General features: G+C 40.7%; 1 protein-coding gene across 10 annotated transcripts in view; it reads left to right on the top strand.

Moving 5' to 3' along the window:
• NCKAP5 (NCK associated protein 5) overlaps positions 1–19,760 on the top strand; it is a 647,162-nt gene that overhangs the window by 581,842 nt on the left and 45,560 nt on the right. For 9 of the 10 annotated variants that reach the window (XM_081870239.1, XM_081870235.1, XM_081870238.1 and 6 more), the window contains 4 exons: positions 6,007–6,324; positions 11,890–12,026; positions 13,322–13,454; positions 18,862–19,049. In XM_081870239.1, the coding sequence (XP_081726365.1) occupies positions 6,007–6,324; positions 11,890–12,026; positions 13,322–13,454; positions 18,862–19,049 (776 nt within the window). The remainder of the gene's footprint in view (positions 1–6,006; positions 6,325–11,889; positions 12,027–13,321; positions 13,455–18,861; positions 19,050–19,760) is intronic. The other variant, XM_081870244.1, reaches the window with a different exon arrangement.

The raw sequence follows: 19,760 nt of genomic DNA, 5'->3' as shown, positions 1-19,760 counted from the left end.
AGGTGTAGGCATGTCCCATTCTCACTTATGGCTTGCAGAACAAAATTACTAATATTACAGCAAGGGCTGAAGAGAGGAACAGAGTGGCTGGGGTACATTAATTAAATGTGAATCCAAATGATGTTGCAATGTTTATTTTTAATAATGTGTACTCTGTTCTTCTGCACAGCAGTAGTCACTCATACGCACAGCAGTAGTTAAAAATTCAACAAAAGCAAAAGCATGGAAATTGTCAACAGAATCAATAGTTTGTTTAAAAGGGAAACTTTTCAATTGAGTATACTGCTGCAGTGCACTTTATATGGGGATGCCTTTGAATATGGCTCAGAAATGAAAGCTAGTGCAGAATGCAACTGAGTGTTAGTTGGGGCAAGACACTCTGAGCCTATTACTCCAGCTGCAATGGTTGCCAATTCATTTCTGGGCTCAGTTCAAAGTGCTTTAAAGCCCCAAATTGTTTGAAACCAAGTTAAGTGAAAGGACAGTGGGCATCCATGTGAATCCATGTGAACCATCAGAGGTTCTGCTTATGGATCCACCAGTGGATACAGTTAGATGGGAGACAGAGATTTTTCATTGGTGGCACCCTGTTTATGGAACTCCCTTCCCGGTGAGTTTTATGTAGCACTCTCCTTGTTTTCTTTAAGAAGAGCCATAAAAAATCATTCCGGTCAGCTTTTGGTTAAGATGAGCTTGGGTGGCTCATATTCAACGTTGGGAATGAGGGTGCTGGCTATGGTATTTCTATGTAGTCTTGGTATCTCCTGATTGTCTGCCTTATATATAAGGAGTTAAATTATGTATTCATTTTAATTACGTAGTTCATAATGTTTTATTGTGTTGTGATTTTTATTGTGAGCCACTTTGGGAAGATCTGTGATCCTGAAAAGCAGCATAGAGGATGTCAGTATAAATGAATAAGCAGAGAAATAGAATTGGTAGCAGAACACAAATAGGGGAAACTAACCTAACTTTTGGAGCAGAGTTGCAGCATCACATACAGGGTGCCATGGCAGAAAATACCCTCTCTCATGTTGTCACCAGCCTTGGCTCAGAAACCAATGCATTTTTAAAGGCGTGGTTTTTAGGCAAAATATTTATATGGGATCATATGGGGAGAACTTCTTAAGATTCACAGTTTTAAAGAATGAAAACAGAATTTGAAAGAGCCTTGCTTACTAGGGCAGAGTTAAATAACAAATGGAGAATATTATAAAAACATCAATACATAGGAACATAAAATTGAAAGGGAAAAGATTTGTTACATCATTTTGAGTATCGTCAGCCAATGTGAGATAGCTCACCGCAATATATTCTGAAGTCCTTTATTCAGTCTAATTTGAAATTGCCCAAGCAGTGGAACTTCTAACTTTTCCCTTGAGGGAATCTGCCACAATTTTAAAGAGCTTGCTATCGGGAGATGTTATCAGACATTTAGCCTAAATTTTGCTCAGATTTAAGCCAGCACTTCTAAATCGGTCTCTTGGGTATTTACTTTTTAAGCTACATGTAAATTGCCATTACAATCCTTTTAACCGCTATTTGGAGATACTAGCTCCAGGACACATGGGTAATATATTTAAGTGACAGAGGCTGTGTTCATGTGAACAAAAGCAAATATCATTAGGTCCTTCAGTAGGAGTTAATCAGAAGTCTGTGCCTTCAGTTTGGTGCTGTTCATGCTTTGTATACCTAAATGCATTCCTAACTTGCCCTTCACACAAAAGAGAATATAGAAATGATGTGAAAATATAAAGAATTAATCTTTACTTTAGCAAGTTTTCACATGTGATGGGTGGGCTCATGTTTTGCACTGAGCACACCCAGGATAAAAGCAGGATCCCACATCCTACAAGCCGTATGTTTAATGTAACATATCTGGTGCTGAGGTTTGTTTGTTTTTTGGAAAGGATATAATATTGTTGGTGTGTAATGTGGTTACAAGAGAACAAGCTTTTTCAGTGTTTGCATCATTAATGTGGGGGGCCCTCCCTTTGGAGGTTTGGCTGGCGTATCCTCCTTTTGCACAACTTTAACTACCGTCTCACCCCAAGTTCCAACTTCCTCCTTAGGTTTCCAGCTACTAAGGTATCTAAAAGGGTGTTCTTTGGTTGGTTTTAGTTTTTAATAATGTGCTCCTCAGATACTTTTTTTCCTCATCACTTATACAGTGGTACCTTGGGTTACAGACATTTCAGGTTACAGATGCTTCAGGTTACAGACTCCGCTAACCCAGAAATAGTACCTCGGGTTAAGAACTTTACTTCAGGATGAGAACAGAAATTGTTCGGTGGCAGCAGCGGGAGGCCCCATTAGCTAAAGTGGTACCTCAGGTTAAGAACAGTTGCAGGTTAAGAATCGACCTCCAGAATGAATTAAGTTCTTAACCTGAGGTACCACTGTAGTCTGTTCCCATTTCTTTTACCATAGTTTGTTGCCCTTCTTGTTTTCCTCATTTGGAGGATACTTCCATTTTCTGATGGAAGCCTTCCTGCCTCTAATAATTTTCTTAACTCTGTCTGTTGACCACATTGTTGTCCTCTTGGCCCTCCTTGTAGCTTTCCTGATCTACAGTATACATATTAGCCGAGCTTCTATTATTTTGGTTTTGAATAACTACCAAGAATTATTGAAGGATTTCAATCTCTTCCTTTCAACCTCCTTTCTACCAGTCCCATTTTGAGGAAATTTCTTCATTTGAAGGACCCAGTGCATAAGTCATCATTTTCCACTCCATCACAAACCCCATAAATGTATATTGATGATAGGAACCAAAATTATAGTTCCATTGACAGCCATAAGCAGGGATCCAACACAAAATTTACAGAGGGAGAAGGAGGAGGGAGGAGCTGCTGTAAACAGAGTTACAGCATGTAGCTGTCTTGACTCTAGAATTCAGAGAACAAAAGAGGCTTGGGCTGGAGTTTTTCTCCCTTGGAAATAAATCTTTTGAGAATTGCAAGCTCTGGTTGTGAAAGAGTGTGCTGCCTTTCTATATGGCTGCCTATAGCAGTTTCGGTTTCTTTGTCTACATCATTCCCTTTTGCCACTAGACATTTGAATTCATTTCTGTAAAGCAGTGGTTTTCACTCAGTGTGCCATGGGACCCTGGGGTGCCTTGAATGATAGTCAGGGATGCTGCGGGCAACACTGGCCTCTGTCCCTCTTTTCTTCCCTCCCTCCTCTGATACCCTCTCACATCTCTGCCTTCCAAAGGCTTGCTCAGCTGTTTATTGCAGCAGCCCTGGCTATAAGCTGTCCCCCTGGCTATTCAACTGTCCCTTACATAGCATAGCCAGGACTAAATTCCTGGGTCCTGCTTTACTGCGCTTGCTTGGCAGGCCTGCTGAGTCACATGCCGCACTGCTTTTGCAGGATACAGATCCTTCTGTAACTCTGCAGGTGGCGAGATTCCTGAATGCGGTTATCTCACACACAAAAACCACCAAAAAACAACATCAACAACAAAAACTAATCGGACAGTTATGATGAGAGTGCAGGACGGATCTCGTCTCCAGTTCTCCTTTTTCTGTGAACCGTCCCTTGGATCTTTCTGGGCCCCAAGCTGTTATTTGTCACTGCTCAATGACCCACCCTTGCATCGTGGTGTTCCCCTTCTGTTGTTAGATGTATTGGTTTTTATGTTTCTGTGCTTTTATGTTTGTACATATTTTATGGGCTAATAGCCATAAATAAATTATTATTATTATTATAGTCAGGGATGCTGCGGGCAACACTGGCCTCTGTCCCTCTTTTCTTCCCTCCCTCCTCTGATACCCTCTCACATCTCTGCCTTCCAAAGGCTTGCTCAGCTGTTTATTGCAGCAGCCCTGGCTATAAGCTCCACAGGCAAATGGTACTTCCGGGAGGCACCTTTATTTGGGGGGGGGGTGAAGAGAAGCTCAGAGACCAGGGACAGCAGCAGCAGCAGCTGCCTGGAGGACTCCCAGGGAGAGGGGAGAGAAGAGGAGGCTGAGGGAACCCTCCACAAGCAAGGGTGTTCAAAAAGGGGTGAGGGACTGCCAGCTCTGCAGGCAACAGGTGCAATAACTGTGCTCCTGAGCCCCATAGGGGTGCCGCAGAAAGAATGTAGTTGGTTAAGGGAGCCATGGACTCAAAAAGGTTGAAAACCTCTGCTGTAAAGTCTTCTCCATTATCAGTGCTTTAAGGGGGGATTTGATTTAATTGCCTTCCAGTTCTGGAATATTTGATATTTCTGATATTACATGTACTGTGCAAGCTGAAGAGGTGGGCATCTAATTTGTACAAGTAGAAAGATTCTGTCATGTATTTGTTGTCTTCACTGTACAAAACTAATGACCCTGCTGAAACTAGAAATGAGGCTTAAAATGGTATTCAGCAAAAGGAAAATAAATTAAGCCAAATTGGACATAGTGAAGGCTTCTGTTATAGTTGGATGCTGTGGTCAGAAAATATATTATTGTAAACAGGGATTCATAGACTACAACATCATGTGGTCTATAATAAAATATCTGAGGCCTTACCACTCCATTGACAGACATGAAAATGTCAAAACAAAACTCATCAATGAAAACAAAAGGCTTAGGAAAGCAGAATATTTTCTGGATTGTCTTCCATCTCCACCTCCCTGCAATGTTAGTGAATACATATAGATCAGACCATGTGGTGAGCATGATTAGATTTGAATGTACCTGCAGGGCTGTTATGGTTGCCACTGCCAGCACCCTTTGGGAAGAGTTGCTTTTTAAGCCTGGCTTAATACTCTGCACAAAAGAAGCAAGCTGAGTCAACTGATCACACACTCTGAGCTTTAATTCCATGTATGGGGGGCTGTCCGTGGTGCTGAAACGGCAGTCAGTTGTGCAGAAGCAAAATTACTTCCAAAGTTATTCCAATGGTTTCTTAATCTCACTTTCTGTAAACTGAGAATGTTTTCCTACTCAACCAAATTTTATCTGAAGTTAAGTACATGTAATAGCTAGAAGGTGTGTTTAATATATATATATATATATATATACACACACACACACACATATATATAAATATATATAAAAAATTGGTTCTGAAAAAACCCCTATGATTTAAGATACTCACATTCTACCTTGACATTTATTCTGTGTAGCCTGTAACCCCATAGAGTTCCTATACTGCGTTGAGGTTTCTGTGCTATAAACTAGTGAGGTGCAAATGAATTTGGATGCCCATACTTGAGTTATGTAACAGGGACAATATTTCTTGCTGAAGTCCCAGCTATCGAAGACTGGCACATCCACAAATAATTAATGAACTGGCTAAACAGGCAAACATAATCACTGGTAGCAGCTAACTCTTTTGGATTGAGATGCCTTCTGTTAACTCAGTGAACATAATCATATATTGTTGTGGATAAAATCAGCTCACGGCAGTGTGTGGAGTCTAAACAATAATAGAAAAAAGCTGTGATGAAAGTCCCCCTAGAAAAAAAACAAAATACTACAGTTGTAACAAAAGGTATCATCTTACTAACTGTGTTATTCTTTGAGCTTTGTGTACAAATGCTCCTGATTAAACTGAATTCAATTGCATACTTAAGCACTTTGCTTAAGAAGATTATGAATTGGGCCTTTTATAATGTATGTCTCCTAATCAAACAGACACAAGTTAGTCATGCAGCTATGATTAATTCTGTGCTGAGTTTTTTATTTCAGTTGAGAAACAGCACTTTTTTCTTACGAATGAAAAAACAATCTATGCTACAATACTGGAAGGACCCCATTACCATAAGCATAGTACTTCTTTGGTACCAAATATGTTTCAACCTACGATCCACTGGGTCTGTTCTAGACCAATATTGTACATTATGACCAACAGTGGGCCTGTAAGATTTCCAATGTTTTAGCTAGAGATGCTAGAGGCTGAACCTGATGCCCTTTGTGGGTGAAGCCGTTTTCCCACCGCTGCACAAAAGTTGTTTCTTCAAGGTGTCCTTTGTTTTTTGTAGTTTTTGTGAGGTTCTCCAAATTATACTGTATTCCTCTTTCTTAGAATCCTGCTGCCAAATGAGGACGCTGGACAGTGGGATAGGAACCTTCCCTCTTCCGGACTCAGGAAACCGCTTGACTGGACGACACATTTCTAAACAAGAACTGAATTTAGAAGCTGACGTTTTTATATCACCTGCACAAGCTTTCCCTCCGGCTTCTTCTGAGAAAGCCAAAACCCTTGAGCGAGAAGTGCCTTCAACAGCTAATAAGGACCAGGGATCTGTGGAGAGCATAATAACACATTCAACATCAGATCCTGCCATGACTGCTAAGGGTGTACAGACTTTTCAGAGTCGCCTTCCAAAGCCAGCTTCTGCAGGTAAAATGACAGTTGTACTGGAAATTAGATCTTTTGTGCCCTGGTGCCTGTTCCCATTAGTGGAGACCTGTACTAATGACATTGGGTGAAAGACATATGAAATGTACAGCTGAAAAGACTCTTCAAGTCACTGCAGAAGGTTAACAAGCTGGAGACTGCATTGACATGGAAATCTTGTTAAATAAAATACTAATCTATAAAAAAAAATTGCTGTATGACACACCATGTCTATAAGCATTCCAGTCATAAATTTAAAGCATACACCAGGAATGTTTACCAAAAACAAGTCCAAGAAGCTTCAGAAATGTCACAACTTTTGCTTCCTAAATTTTCTTTAAATATAGATATTAGAGTATTGTGAAAGTTAAACAGCAGTTGCTTTGCTAATAGAATGTGGTGACTTCTGATAAATGTTGGAATGAAATTTTCTTCCAATGAAAGGACAGATCCCCATGATTACTCCTGTAATATGATGTTTACACTTTCAAGGTTAATACACCACAGTCCCAGGTATTAATGGACAGCTGCCCTCTTGTTGATCAGCATGGGTTGGATCCATATTAAGTTAGTTGAACTTTAGTAGTATTTAAGTCCTGGTATCTTTTTACATAGATTTAAATGGGATCTAAGTGCAGCTAACATTATCCAGCTTGATGTGTCCAAACCTTTCATGCAATATAATAGACATTTTATCATAATCAGGCTGGCTACTGCAAGGGATGCAAGCTGTGTCATGCTTAGCTTATATTAAGATACCCACTGCTTGTTAAGTGTAATTGTTGAGAGTCCTGTTTAATTCATGGCACTGTTAGGGTGGTTTAGAATAGAGGTATATTTTGTAAAGCATGGATGTGCTTACCTTATTGACTCCAGAAAACCGTAGCATGGCAATGACACTTCAGAATCATGTGCAGAGATACTAGTGGATAGTACAGTTTTCAGACATTGTCCAGGGGTGCATACTTACAACATAAACTGTTAGATAGTGGTTGCTCCCCTGGTCCAACAAGATTTACACTGGAGCAATTGCCAACCATGAAATAAACATAAAGCTTGAAGCAACATAACAATAAATGTAAGTTGTTGATAACTATGAGTACAACACAGGGATACATCACTATACAAGGAGCACAAAATGCTGGAAATCCAGCTAGGGAGCATGTGCCCTTATATATAAAACATATAAATCAGTAACAACATGGAATTGAAGTGGCATACCAAGTCCCCAAATCTTCCATTTGTTGTTCTTAGGAGTACTTTTTATTATATGTATACTCAGTATAGTTCCTAATGCATAAAGCTATTCATTTGTTGCATTATGTATGGGGTTCAGGGCTGAAAAGATACCTTTAGAATGAATGCTTGAAGCACAGCAGCGCTTGTCTTTATTGTTGTATTGTCTATTTCCTCCTACTCCCCTGCATTCATCAGTACCAACAGTGGTTTGCCTGAATGCTTACCATATACCTGACTTTCAGAACTTCACTCAAGGCACTGTTGTGATTACGGAGATAGCAGCTTAATTTAAGAACTGAGGGCTAGAGAAGGAGGGAGAAATCTATTCCAATGTTGCCCTGATGTCCTTCAAAGTGGCTTCTGAATGAAATACAGGCCAAGATGCTCAAGGCTAGACTCCCCACCCTCATGGTTGCCTGCAGGCCATTCTCAACACATTCCTCATTCTTCCTCCTCTGTTCAGCTCTCTAGCATTCCTGTGGAAAGCCAGCCCCAGGGAACCAGCTTAGTAGATAAATTTAGGGCAGAGTACTAACATTCCCTTTTCTTCCCTTCATGCTTTTACTAAGCAGTGGCAGCTCTGGGTAGCTCATAGAGGAGGCAGTGACTGTGGGAACACTAAGCCCTGCCCATCAACTGTTCAACCATGCTGCATTTTTCATGCATGGATAATCCCACCCTTTCCTCAACACTCCAGACACGTAGGACACAACACTCAGGACCCACAAAGGCTGGAAAAATTGATCTGGACAAGAATTCTAGGAATGGACACACGAAAATAAAATGTAAAAATCTCATTTCTGCACACAAAGACAGGGCCAAAGTGTTCTGATTGGAAGAGTAAAGCAAAGGAGAGTATCGCACTTTTCCGTGTATAAGACAATGTTTTTTATTTTTAAAGTATGTTAAAAATTGGGGGTTGCCTAATACACAGTGCATAGAGGGGCTATGGGATTGGTTGCTGCTGCGACCCTAAAACCAGTGGTGTGTTATTGGTGGCTGCGGCAAGGGCTGGTGTTGATTTGCTGTTGTTGCGGCAATAGGGCGGGCAATTGGCGGCCTCTGCTGGCAGTGGGACAGAGGATAGGTGGCTTTTGTGGCGCATGTGAGTGATAGCATAGGTCAGGTGGTTGAGCAATTTTCGGTAATACCCCCCCTTAGAAAAGCTCAACAACTCTGGGCAATCTCACCCCATTTTCTTAATATGTAGCCCCCCAAAATAGGGGTCATCTTATACACGGGGGCATGTTATACACGGAAAAATACGGTAAGTTATCAGCTTTCTCATGTATATCTTTCTCCAGTCTCTCTAGAATTAATGTATTTTATTAATGATCAGCTGTATTATGTTCTGCCTTATGAGAACCATGTGTCAAAATCCCATCTTTTCTGTATATTAGCCATGTGACTTCTGTTAGAGATGCATTAGTGATTAGTCAAATGGGGAAAGTAAAGGCTTGTGATAATGAATTACCGTATTTTTTGCCCCATAGGACACACTTTTTCCCCTCCAAAAATGAAGGGGAAATCTGGGTGCGTCCTATGGGGCGAATGCAGGCTTTCACTGAAGCTTGGAGAGCGAGAGGGGTCAGTGCGCACCGATGCCTCTCACTCTCCAGGCTTCAGGAAGACATCCGCAGCCTAGGCTGCCCTGCGGGAGTTCCCGCAGGGCTGTCTAGGCTGCGGATAGCAGCCTGCCGCCCAGCGCACGGGGCACCCTGAAGCAGAGCGCCCCTCGCGCCGGGCAGACATCCGCAGCATGGGGAGCCCTGCGGAAGGTCCCGCAGGGCTCCCCACGCTGCGAATAGCAACCTGCCGCCCAGCGCGCGGGGTGCTCTGAAGCAGAGCGCCCCACGCGCCGGGCAGACATCGGCCAGCCCCACAAGCTCGGGGGACAGCGGGGAGGCGCAGCGCCGCCATCCTGCTGTTCCCCGACCTGGTTTTGGGGGAGAAATACCCCCCAAAAAAACTAGGTGCGTCCTATGGGGCGGAGCGTCCTATGGGACGAAAAATACGGTAGATAAGGCTAGCATTGCTTAATCCACAACCCCAAGGTAATTTGAAGCACCTTGGGGTTGAGCCAATATGATTATCTTTAGGAACCCAAAATCAAGGTACCAACCCATTATTTGAACAATAACTGAGACCATAATTTTATTAATTGTTATTGTTAATAAAACAATATTTAAAGTTAAATTCAGAAATCTTTAAAGACAGCCATCCAATCCTGCAGCATGTAAAGAACACCCAGATCTATGCAAGGATGACAGTTACAAGTCCAAAGCCAAGCAATTATATAGACATATAGGACAAGACCCATTGAAACATTCTGTATTCTGTGGATCATTTGAAGATCTGGACCAAAAAACTTATCTCCACTGGAAGGACCAGCCCAAGACATTTTGCTGCCTGAGGCAAATGACAAGATGGTGGAGCTGGCCTTGCCAGCCTGTTTAAACATGGCAGTTGATGTAACCTGTGAGACATTTGGCTGGTTCCCATGTCCCTGCCTCCATGTTAGGACCAGGACTCACTCGCTTACTCTTCCATTAGATGGGAATAAAATGAGTCTGCTTAGATTTTGTTAACTTCAACTCGGCTAAGTTCTGAATCAGGCTTTCTAAGTGCTTCATAAAGGAGAGGTGGCGAGGGGGACTCATGCAAAAGGACCACTGTAATATGTTTAGCCTGCATAACTATGAAGCAGAATCACTCTCTACCCCCCCCCATCCATGTGAGAATTAGAGATTTGGCTGAAGTCTATGGCAAGTGTACCAAATAATGTTTTGCTAATGTGTCAATATTTAAATTGAGCAAAGGAGTAAATAGGCAGCATTAAAGATTCTTGTGAGTTTATGTGAAGTATTCTAATTAAACATGTTGGAATTTAGTTGATTTAGCAATATTCCCAGTGCAGTTTTGCACCATAGTTATAATGGAATGCAAACACACAAATTGTACACCCTTCATTGGAAACTTCCCTGCTCATTTCAAATCAAAGCAAAAGAAAATATATTTTTAATTAATGTTATTTTGTGTGTGTGTGTGTGTGTGTGTGTGTGTGTGTGTTAAAAAGTGTATTGTTAATTAATAGCACAACTAAGGGAGATTCAGAAGAGAAATCTTAGTTATAGATTATATGCTACATGCTTGGATAGCTACATGTGTGACCTCAATTCAGCAGTGTGCTATGCAGTAGACTTCATGATTAAACACTGTCATTATAACAAATTGAATAGAAACTGCAAGCACTGAATTGCTTCATAAGAAGTCAGTAGCAATAAGATTGTCCTGAACTTAATGCTAATATTCACTGCACCAGGCTTCCAGGGTTTGTTTCTTAATTAAATTGTCTTGAAGGAATGTAAAAAAGTAGTATATAGCAGATTGGGAGGTCAACTTTCCCATTCTCAAATTTTATCATCTGACCCATCTCCCCCATCTTCTCCCTCCCCCTTTCTCATACACACACACAACAATTATCAGTGAATTCTACAAAACACAGTGGATTTACTTGCATGTTTGTTCTACACAATGCTGTTTCAAAAAGAAAGAAAGAAATGAGTTGGCTGAAAGCATTTGTGCTGAGATATTTTTCTTAAAGTCTGCAAGTTTAAATTATCGGCCCATGATCAGGGATGATGGAAATCATAGTCCAACAACATATGGAGGACCACAGGTACCCTACTCCTGATCTAGGTCTATCTGTATTTACCCTTCCTGCCACCCAAACACATTGGGAACTGAAAGAAACTGTGGGAAATGGAAAGAACGGTTTCTGAACCCTTCATGTCCCAAAAACAAGGGGTGACATTGAACTGTCCACCCAGTGCCTGGTTGCACCAGGCGTGTTCTTTACTCATGAGTTATTTACATGGAAGTGCAAATCCATTTTACTGGAATCATAATTGGGACCTGTGTGAGATGGGGCCTGTGTGGGATACGTTGCACAATCTATTCCTCATTACTGCAAAATAAATAAATAAATAAAAATTAAAATTTAAAATTTAATTTTTAAAAAAATGTATACATAAAAACCAAATCCAATAGAGGTTCAGAAATGTTTTCTGGGCTATTTAAGGGATGTGGCTCTGGAGACTCATTTCTCCTTTTCCTCTTCTGTCCAGTGGATGCTTCTTCCCCATTTACTAAGTAACCATTTCAGATATTGCTTTCCTAACACATTAAGCAAAACTCGTCTTTGTAGAAGTGCAGTGCATTCAGGGTGGATCAAGTGAAAGAACTTGACCCTTTCATGGAAATGGAATCAAACGCTATTTTTCACACTCTGATGTTCAAAATCTTTTGCTGCTACTTTCTCTTACCCAGGAATAACAAGCCCTGTGAAAAAAAGTGGACAAGAAGAGAGTTCTCTGACTTCTGTATCATTAAAGCATTCAGAAGAAGAAAAATGTGGCAACAAGATGTTTCCGGACTGGAGCAGCAAAAAAGCTATTAAAGCCAAGGTACAAATGAAAGAGGGAAACCGGACACATATATAATTTCCTTTAAGTAGCTCAGGCAACAGACAATGGGGCTATAGTTTCATTTTGCTCTACTTACATGTGAAGTAGGTAGAACTGTATGCTTTGCATACAGAATGTCCAAGCTTGAATTCCCAGCATCTCCCGATAGAACTGGGAAAGACTCCTGCCTGGAACCCTGGAAAGCCACGTCCAGTCAGAGTAGACAGTACTGAGTTAGAAGGTCCAATGGTCTGAGTTGGTATAAAGCAGTTTCCTGTGTTCCATTTTCTCATGAGCGTGACTGGCCCAGGCCACCAATGGGAAACAAGTATCAACCACTGTAAATGTTAGATTTTGGGTACCAGGAAGAGTAGTAAAGTAACCAAATTGCCAAGTACCTTGTGTAATATTAGTCTAACATCCTAACAGAAATAACTTCATATTCAATTATCACCTTCCATCTAATGATGTACTGTGAGTATTCGTAATTAATAATAAACTGTGTGTGTTTTACCCTTTAATTTGCAGACTGTATAAATAAATGGTAATTGTTATTATTAGGACAACAATAAGTTTACAGAGGAGGTATCTGTGATATAAGAGCTTATAATATGGCTCCTTAAGAGATGAAGCCCCCACACCAAACTTTTCTCTTTTTTCAAATTATTTTTATTTATTTTCCAAATTATTGCAGATCAAACCAAATTCATTTAATTTAATGCAATTTTTTCCCTCTTGCCCACTGATGTTCATCCATCAGTATCTCCATTCCCCCATATTCCTGTTAGGAACATAGGAAGTTGCATTCTACTGAGTCTGGCCATTGGTCTAGCTAACTCTTCCACCTAGAGATGCCAGGGATTGATGCTGGAAAATGCAGGTTGGAGGATATTTATTTGCTGAGATAATGCCTTGCTCAGTCCTCAAATGTAATGGCAGGTTCCAGTCTGAATTCTTGTTTGTCACCACTCATAGATCACCTTTTCTCAAATGCTTTGTTATGACATAAACCTGAGAAGAATCTATGCATATACCCAGGCTGGATTTCTTGAAAATAGGGACTGTGAACATAGATTATGCCTGGACAATACTTGCTGGAGGATGAAATCTGTTTTCAGAGATTTGTGACATTTAATTACATAATCAATGCCAAATTGCAGCAGCTAAATAAATAGGCTAGACTGGAGAGAGACGAAATGGCTTACCTATTGTGCTGCACTCCTGATCCTTTGTATTCAGTGTAATGTTTTTTTCTTCTGAGTCATGGATTTGTCCTTTAATGTTGCTGTGTACAGGACAGGGCGCTGAGAGTGTGCACTTACTCTGCTAGCAGTAGCAGTGATACCGAAACAGAGCTGGAGTACGAAACAAATGATTTTGGAACCGGAGGCGAAAAGTTGGTAGATTTAATGAAAAACAACAAGCAAGGTAATTTAAAATTTGTACACAGGGATGTATTGATCCCACCTTTGTCATGGCAGCTGTTTGTGTTTTGCTTGCACTATGTCTACGTTTTCTCACATCTTTCCAAATCTCATTTTCCATTATGTGCTTTTTATTGTATATGTACATCAATTTTTGCCTCTTATGCTATGTTTGACACTAAAAGCCAAACTATAACTTTTTTAGTTGTAAATCCCTGTGTTGAAACTAAAAATGTCTTCAGTTGGATTATAGCTTCAATAATATATCTCTTTGTATTTATATATATTGCATTTGTAGGTAGTTTAAAATAACCCAATGAGCCATGAAGTTAATTTCCTCACCTCCATGTTATGTAGCTCACACTGCTACATACAGTTAAAGCTGTTTCTGGTTCTCCCCTCACAAATAACCATTTTATCCTCACCCATTCCATTTTAGTTAATACCTGTTGATTGTTACTAAAATTAGGACACAAAAAAATCAGTGTGATATTTTGGTGAATTTGCTGTCTCTCTAAAAATGTGCTAGAACAAGTGGTAGACAGATATGCATACAGTTTTGAAGAATGTAGGATTTTATCCTCTTTTTTAGTGCAAAGGTGAGATTAAAATGTCGATCAGGGGTGAGTGGGGAGCTTGTTGGACTATAACTCCCATCAGTTTATGTTGGACTACAACTCCCATCAACTGACAATCAGCCATACTGGCTGGGACTGAACAGCAACATCTTGAGAACCCCCAGTTCATCATCCAGTTCATCCCTGATATGCAGTGTGCAGGCATTGACTACAAATCCATCCCAGAGTATGAGTATGAGAACGAAATTTGATCCAGATCCAGCAAAGCTGCTGATTGTGTCATTTTCCTTTTCTTCTTTAATGTAAAAGTTCATGAGGACAGCAGATTGCACAGGGTAGGTCTGGGAAACCTTTTTCAATCCAAGGGCCACATTCTCTTCTGGACACCCTTCTGGGGGGCTACATTCCAGTGGTGAGTGGGGCCAGAGGCAAAAGTGGGCACAGCAGCAAATAGAAACTTTACCTTTGAACATTAGGCTAGTTTTACACCCAATCTCACACTCCTGTCAGTCTTCCATCAGACAAACAAGAGTTTAAGGATGCACTCCAACTAGGCCAAGGAGGGTATGTGGCAGGGCCAGTGTTGGCTGGGGAGGGTGTGTGGGATGAGGAGAGTCCCAAGGGCCAGATAAAGAGACATAGAAGGTCACATTTGGCCCAAGGTTCCCTACCCCATAACAGTAGGGTATTTTCACCTAGTCACCATGTCACCTCATTGCTTACTGCTTTTAATTGTTCCAGAGACAGGTCCCAGAGTCTGTGCAGTGGGCAGAAGAAAGCATGGTTGAGCAAGTACTATTACATGAAATTGTTTAAGTTCTGTGACTAACCCAGGGACATATACAGAACTTCAGTGATATGCAGATTGCAGACTAAACTGTAGTGAATAGATCTGATCAAAGGAAGACTGTTTTGAGAAGAAAGGAAATGAGGACTAATTATTTTACCTTATAGCTAAAACAACTGCAGTCTCTTTTTGAGATTCTGCAGTGACTTAATGACTCCTGAAATGTTTCCAGAATCAATATTCTATTTCTCATTTGAGAAATAGCAACGTATTTGCAAATATTGTGATGTTCAACATGCACCGACTGCAGATATGGATCTCTAATCAGTGCTCTTTCAGGCAGGGAATTCTAGGGTGTGAACAGTCCATAGTGGTACACACACACCCTTCAACCCAGATGCTGGGATCAAAACTTTTTACTATACAGCATCTTGTTGATGCCAGAATCAATTTAAGGATGGATGGGTGAATGGATGGATAGACCATACATAATGCTTTTGAGTGGTCAAAGCGCTTCACTCAGATTGTCTTGTAATTACTACAACAACCCTGTAAGATAGATCGGTATTAACCTCATATTTTCAGATTGGAGGCTGTTTGAGAGAGAGAGTGGGTTTCCTAAGACCTTGATAAAAGGAAAATTCAAACCTGGGACTTCCTGGTTTTATAGCTCTATCTTTAGGTTGCTATGTTACTACCAATTCCAAACCAACACAGGTCTCTCTCTCTCTCTCTCTCTCTCTCTCTCTCTCTCTCTCTCTCTCTCTCACACACACACACACACACACACACACACACACACCACCCATGGTGCATCAAGTCAAAACTTGCTACTCAACATATATTCATACCTCCAAGTGTTCTTGTATATACACCAGAGCTTGTAAGCCAATCGGAGCTTTTTAAAGTTCATTTTATATTGAGTGCAAGTGAGTGTTGGTTAGGAATTCAATGTATCAACTATTACTATGCAAATAAGCCTGCTTGAGTTTCTTGAGAGCAGACACAAGACCCTGCTGGAGTGCCTGCTTCTTAGCCCCCTTTCACACTTAAAAAAACCCCTAGCACCTTACCTTGGGGGAGATGGTGGTGGGTGGTTCCACATTTTTCTGCCAATGATCCTAGGATTCATGGTCAGTTCTCAGGGACTCAGCAGAAAAGATGACATTACAAGCAGTGAAGGGACTTCCCACTGCTGCCACCCCCAACTTGCTCTATGTAAGCTTTTGGGAGGTTTTATGGCCAAGGGTAAGGAGGAGGTAGAGGTGTCAGAGAGTGCTGCAGCTGAACATTCAAATGGTTCTGAGTGCTTTCAGGCAGAGTAGGGGTGCAAATGCCATCCCTAATACAAGTTTATGTAACAATGAACAACTATCTGCAGGCTAGCTCTGCTGTGTGATTTTCTAGTTTAATCTGTAAAGTCTCTAAAATTAATTTCCCAATTATCCAAAACATCCAGTACATGTTACTGATGTGCACATGTACATTATTTTAAACAAGGTGCAAAAAGGAATGGTTATCTGATATGATTTCCTTTCTCTGTTAAAGCATCTCTATACATTCATTAAATTGCAGTGCAAAAATAAATAAATGCTGAAGTGACTGTGTGATTGAAGCCGTGCTCCTTATTTGTGCTGTGATTTAATCAATGCACATACACGCTTGTGCACATTATTACCCCATAATTGGTGGAGGGGGGGAAGGAGAGAGACATGAACTGAAAACTTGCAGCAGACTGCAAATGCACGAGAGTCTGAAGAAAATCCTGAAATACTCCAGTAAAAAACAACACATAAAAATGGTTTCCAGAGCAGTAGCCATATTAGTGTGTTGAAGCAAAAGCGACAAAATAGTTTTGTAGCACCATGATCTTTCAGGTGCCCCAAGACTCCGTTGTTTTTAAGGAGAATGGCTAGCTAACATCATCACATTGTTGCTCTGCAAATTATATTTTAGTAAACCCAAAAGAGATATTTGGATGGGAATAATTCTGTGGGCATCTTTCATGCCATCTACATTTGAATCTTCCTGCAATATCCCTTCAAGCTTCCAGTCAAAAATTATAGTGCTTTGCTGCAAGCTCAGAAGCTGTTGCTGCTGCCTCTGGTCACTCACCTTCCTTGGCAGCACCTCACTTTCATTCCATCAACCAGAGCGGAAGAAGGAAATTAGGCTGTTGGGCTGTTCTCTCTCTCCCCCCACCCATTCCCTTTTCTCTTTCTAGCTCAGCTACTAGCCTCTGCAATTATGAGCAGGGACAAGCAGCCAAGCCAGAGAAAAAAGAAAACAAAACAGCCTCAAAGCACCACTTCCCTTTTCCTTCTCTGATGGCTGAAATTAAAATGAGCAACTGCTGGGAGGGTGCTTGGGCCACATGGCTCTCGTTGCTTGTTGTGTGGGGCAAAGAGGGGGCTGGAAGGGCCAGGAGTGCCTGGAGCAGCTGTTGTGATTGACAGCTGTAATAAGTGCATGGAAGGTTAGGCACATATAGTGACTCGTTTAGAGATTACTGTGTTTCAGCAGATCACCGAATCAGGCCTTTAGTGACAGACTCTTGTCTCTGACCAAAATGTATGTCTTTGTCTTCATAGTAACCATAATCCTTGTTCCTTGGTAGTATTTTAACACATTTGGGAAGACATGGTACATCAGGAGTCTGCTATACTAAACATACTTGCCAGCAGGTCTCAATGAATTTAGTGGAAACAGCTTTTAAAAGAAAAGAAAAAATTACTAATGGTTAGGACCAGGCTGCATAATGTTCGAGCTGGGCCAGATAATGTCTACTCTCCCAAGCAGAAATTCAAGACTTAAACCTACTTACTAATATATGAATGGAACTTGCACAATTAGGTAAACTAAAATCTATAAAAATGAAGCTTTGGGCAGAACAATTCTACTAGATTTGGTGAGGGGTGTGTGTGTGATTGAGTGGATGAGTTGACAGAACCTGGGTTGCCAATGCCAAGGAAGAAGCTCTGTGGAAGGGACAGGGTTTTTTCTTTTCTTTTAGGGGACCTTGCATCAACAGCCCCCCCCCCCAAAAAATAAACAACCCCCAGAAAACAGTATACATTGACAGCAGCCCCAACACACTATCAGAAAATCTTACTTTTGCCCTTGTGGACATTGGAGCAGCAAGAATGTAGGAAGAACAAAGTGGAGGTTTCTGTACTGGCAATAAGGAAGCCTCTGAGTTTAGACCTCCTGGTCCAGCTGTGTTTCTCCTACTCTGTTTATGGAGAGGAGGGTATTAAAAAAAACCTTTGGACCCCAGGTCATCATCCCAGGAACCAGAGGACCTTCCCCTAAATAGGTTTTTAAAAATACTCTCATTCAACTTTACTAGATTTCATTTCTAAATGCTAAAACTGAATGATTTTCTTCTTCTTCAGTAAATAGAGAATTGATATGTAAGAATAGCACATTATTTAATGTAGATAGTGAAATTCATGATGGCCATAAAAATGAGGTATCAACTCAGCAGCCAGTCTCTCTCTCTCTGCCTCTCTCACTTAAGCATTTAAGATTAGCAAGATGACCAACTAAAAATGTAATTGGCAGGAAGAAAAGGATGTTTAAAACTAGAAACTAGGCATATCCTCAAGGTATGTAGGGCAGATGAGCCACTACGATTAAGATAGAGATTTAAGCTAAACTAACACCCAAAACACTATATTAAAGTGAAATTAGCAATTTCACTTCAAGGAAATTACCTACTATTTAAAATAGAAACGCTTATCTCATATACTTTCCTTTCTTTATTCCTTTTTCTTTTTTCTTTTTTTTAAAAGCATGAATCATTAGCTTGAATTGTAACCCAGAATCACCTTGCTTTTGTGAGTTTAAATTACACCATGCCATTCATAACATTGGATGGGGGATCATTTTGGATGTTATAGCCTTAGCCCTAATGTTTCCACTTGTCTTGCGCCATTTTTCACATTGAACAAACACACAGCATGCCAAGCAGTGTGTAGGCTTTTTTCTCAAAGAAATGTACAAAGCGTGTGTGCTTTTTATTCTTATTTCAAATCTGTCCTTAGCTGAGCAAGAAGAAAATAGTGTGAGAAAGTCCTTTATGGGGAGACCCATGTCTATCTTGGATATATACCAGCACAGTCTCTGTGGCCATTATGGAGAGGACGGACCTGAACAATTAGCACATTACAGTTTTATTGAGCAGCTGAATGGAACTTCCACTAAAGATGGCAAGAGCAAAAAGATCCCTAGTGTGAGTTTTCTTGCTTTCTTTGATGCTATTACCTCTCTTCTTTCTTGAGGGATATGTCTGGTTTGCTTTCTTTTTCTGCACGCATCATTACTATTTATGGATGTCCAGATTGAAAATGTCACATGGACTGCAGGGAAGAGTAAAAGGAACTTTTAAGCATTTTCTTTCCTTGAGGCAAGTTACATATATATATGTGGCAGCGACTTTCGTAGCAACATCCTGCGAATGCCGAACATTAAAGATCGGCTGGCGTTCAGTGTTGTCAGTTTTTACAAGCGGAAATTTGGAAGGTTGCTTATAGCTGCTTTGAGCCATTTTGCAATAAACCACAGTGCATCAAATAATGCGCTATGACTATAAACAGCACTGCTCTTTAAAATATATGCAGAGTGAGAGAATGTGCGTGCACAACTGAAACCTCCATTAAGATCCAGAGTCACTTGGTTTATTTTTTAAAACAACAAACAGATTACAGAAATGCAGTTACATATAGCCAAGGTTTTAAGATGAGTTTATATAGCCCAGCCACATGCTCTGAGCCTGTTTATATAATTAATGTATCCTCTGCCTTTTCTCCAAGGAGCTCAAGACAGAGTACACAATTCTCTTCCCCTCCTCCAGTTTTATCCTCACAGCTTTCCTGTTAGGTAGATTAAACTGAAATGCAGTGACCCAGTACACACGTAACACCAACCCAAACCATGGCATAAC

The sequence above is a fragment of the Podarcis erhardii genome, assembly GCF_964252035.2.
Source record: "Podarcis erhardii genome assembly, chromosome: 1".
Lineage (NCBI taxonomy): Eukaryota > Metazoa > Chordata > Lepidosauria > Squamata > Lacertidae > Podarcis > Podarcis erhardii.
The sequence above is the reverse complement of the archived record's forward strand: the minus strand, read 5'-3'. Positions and strand labels throughout refer to the sequence as shown.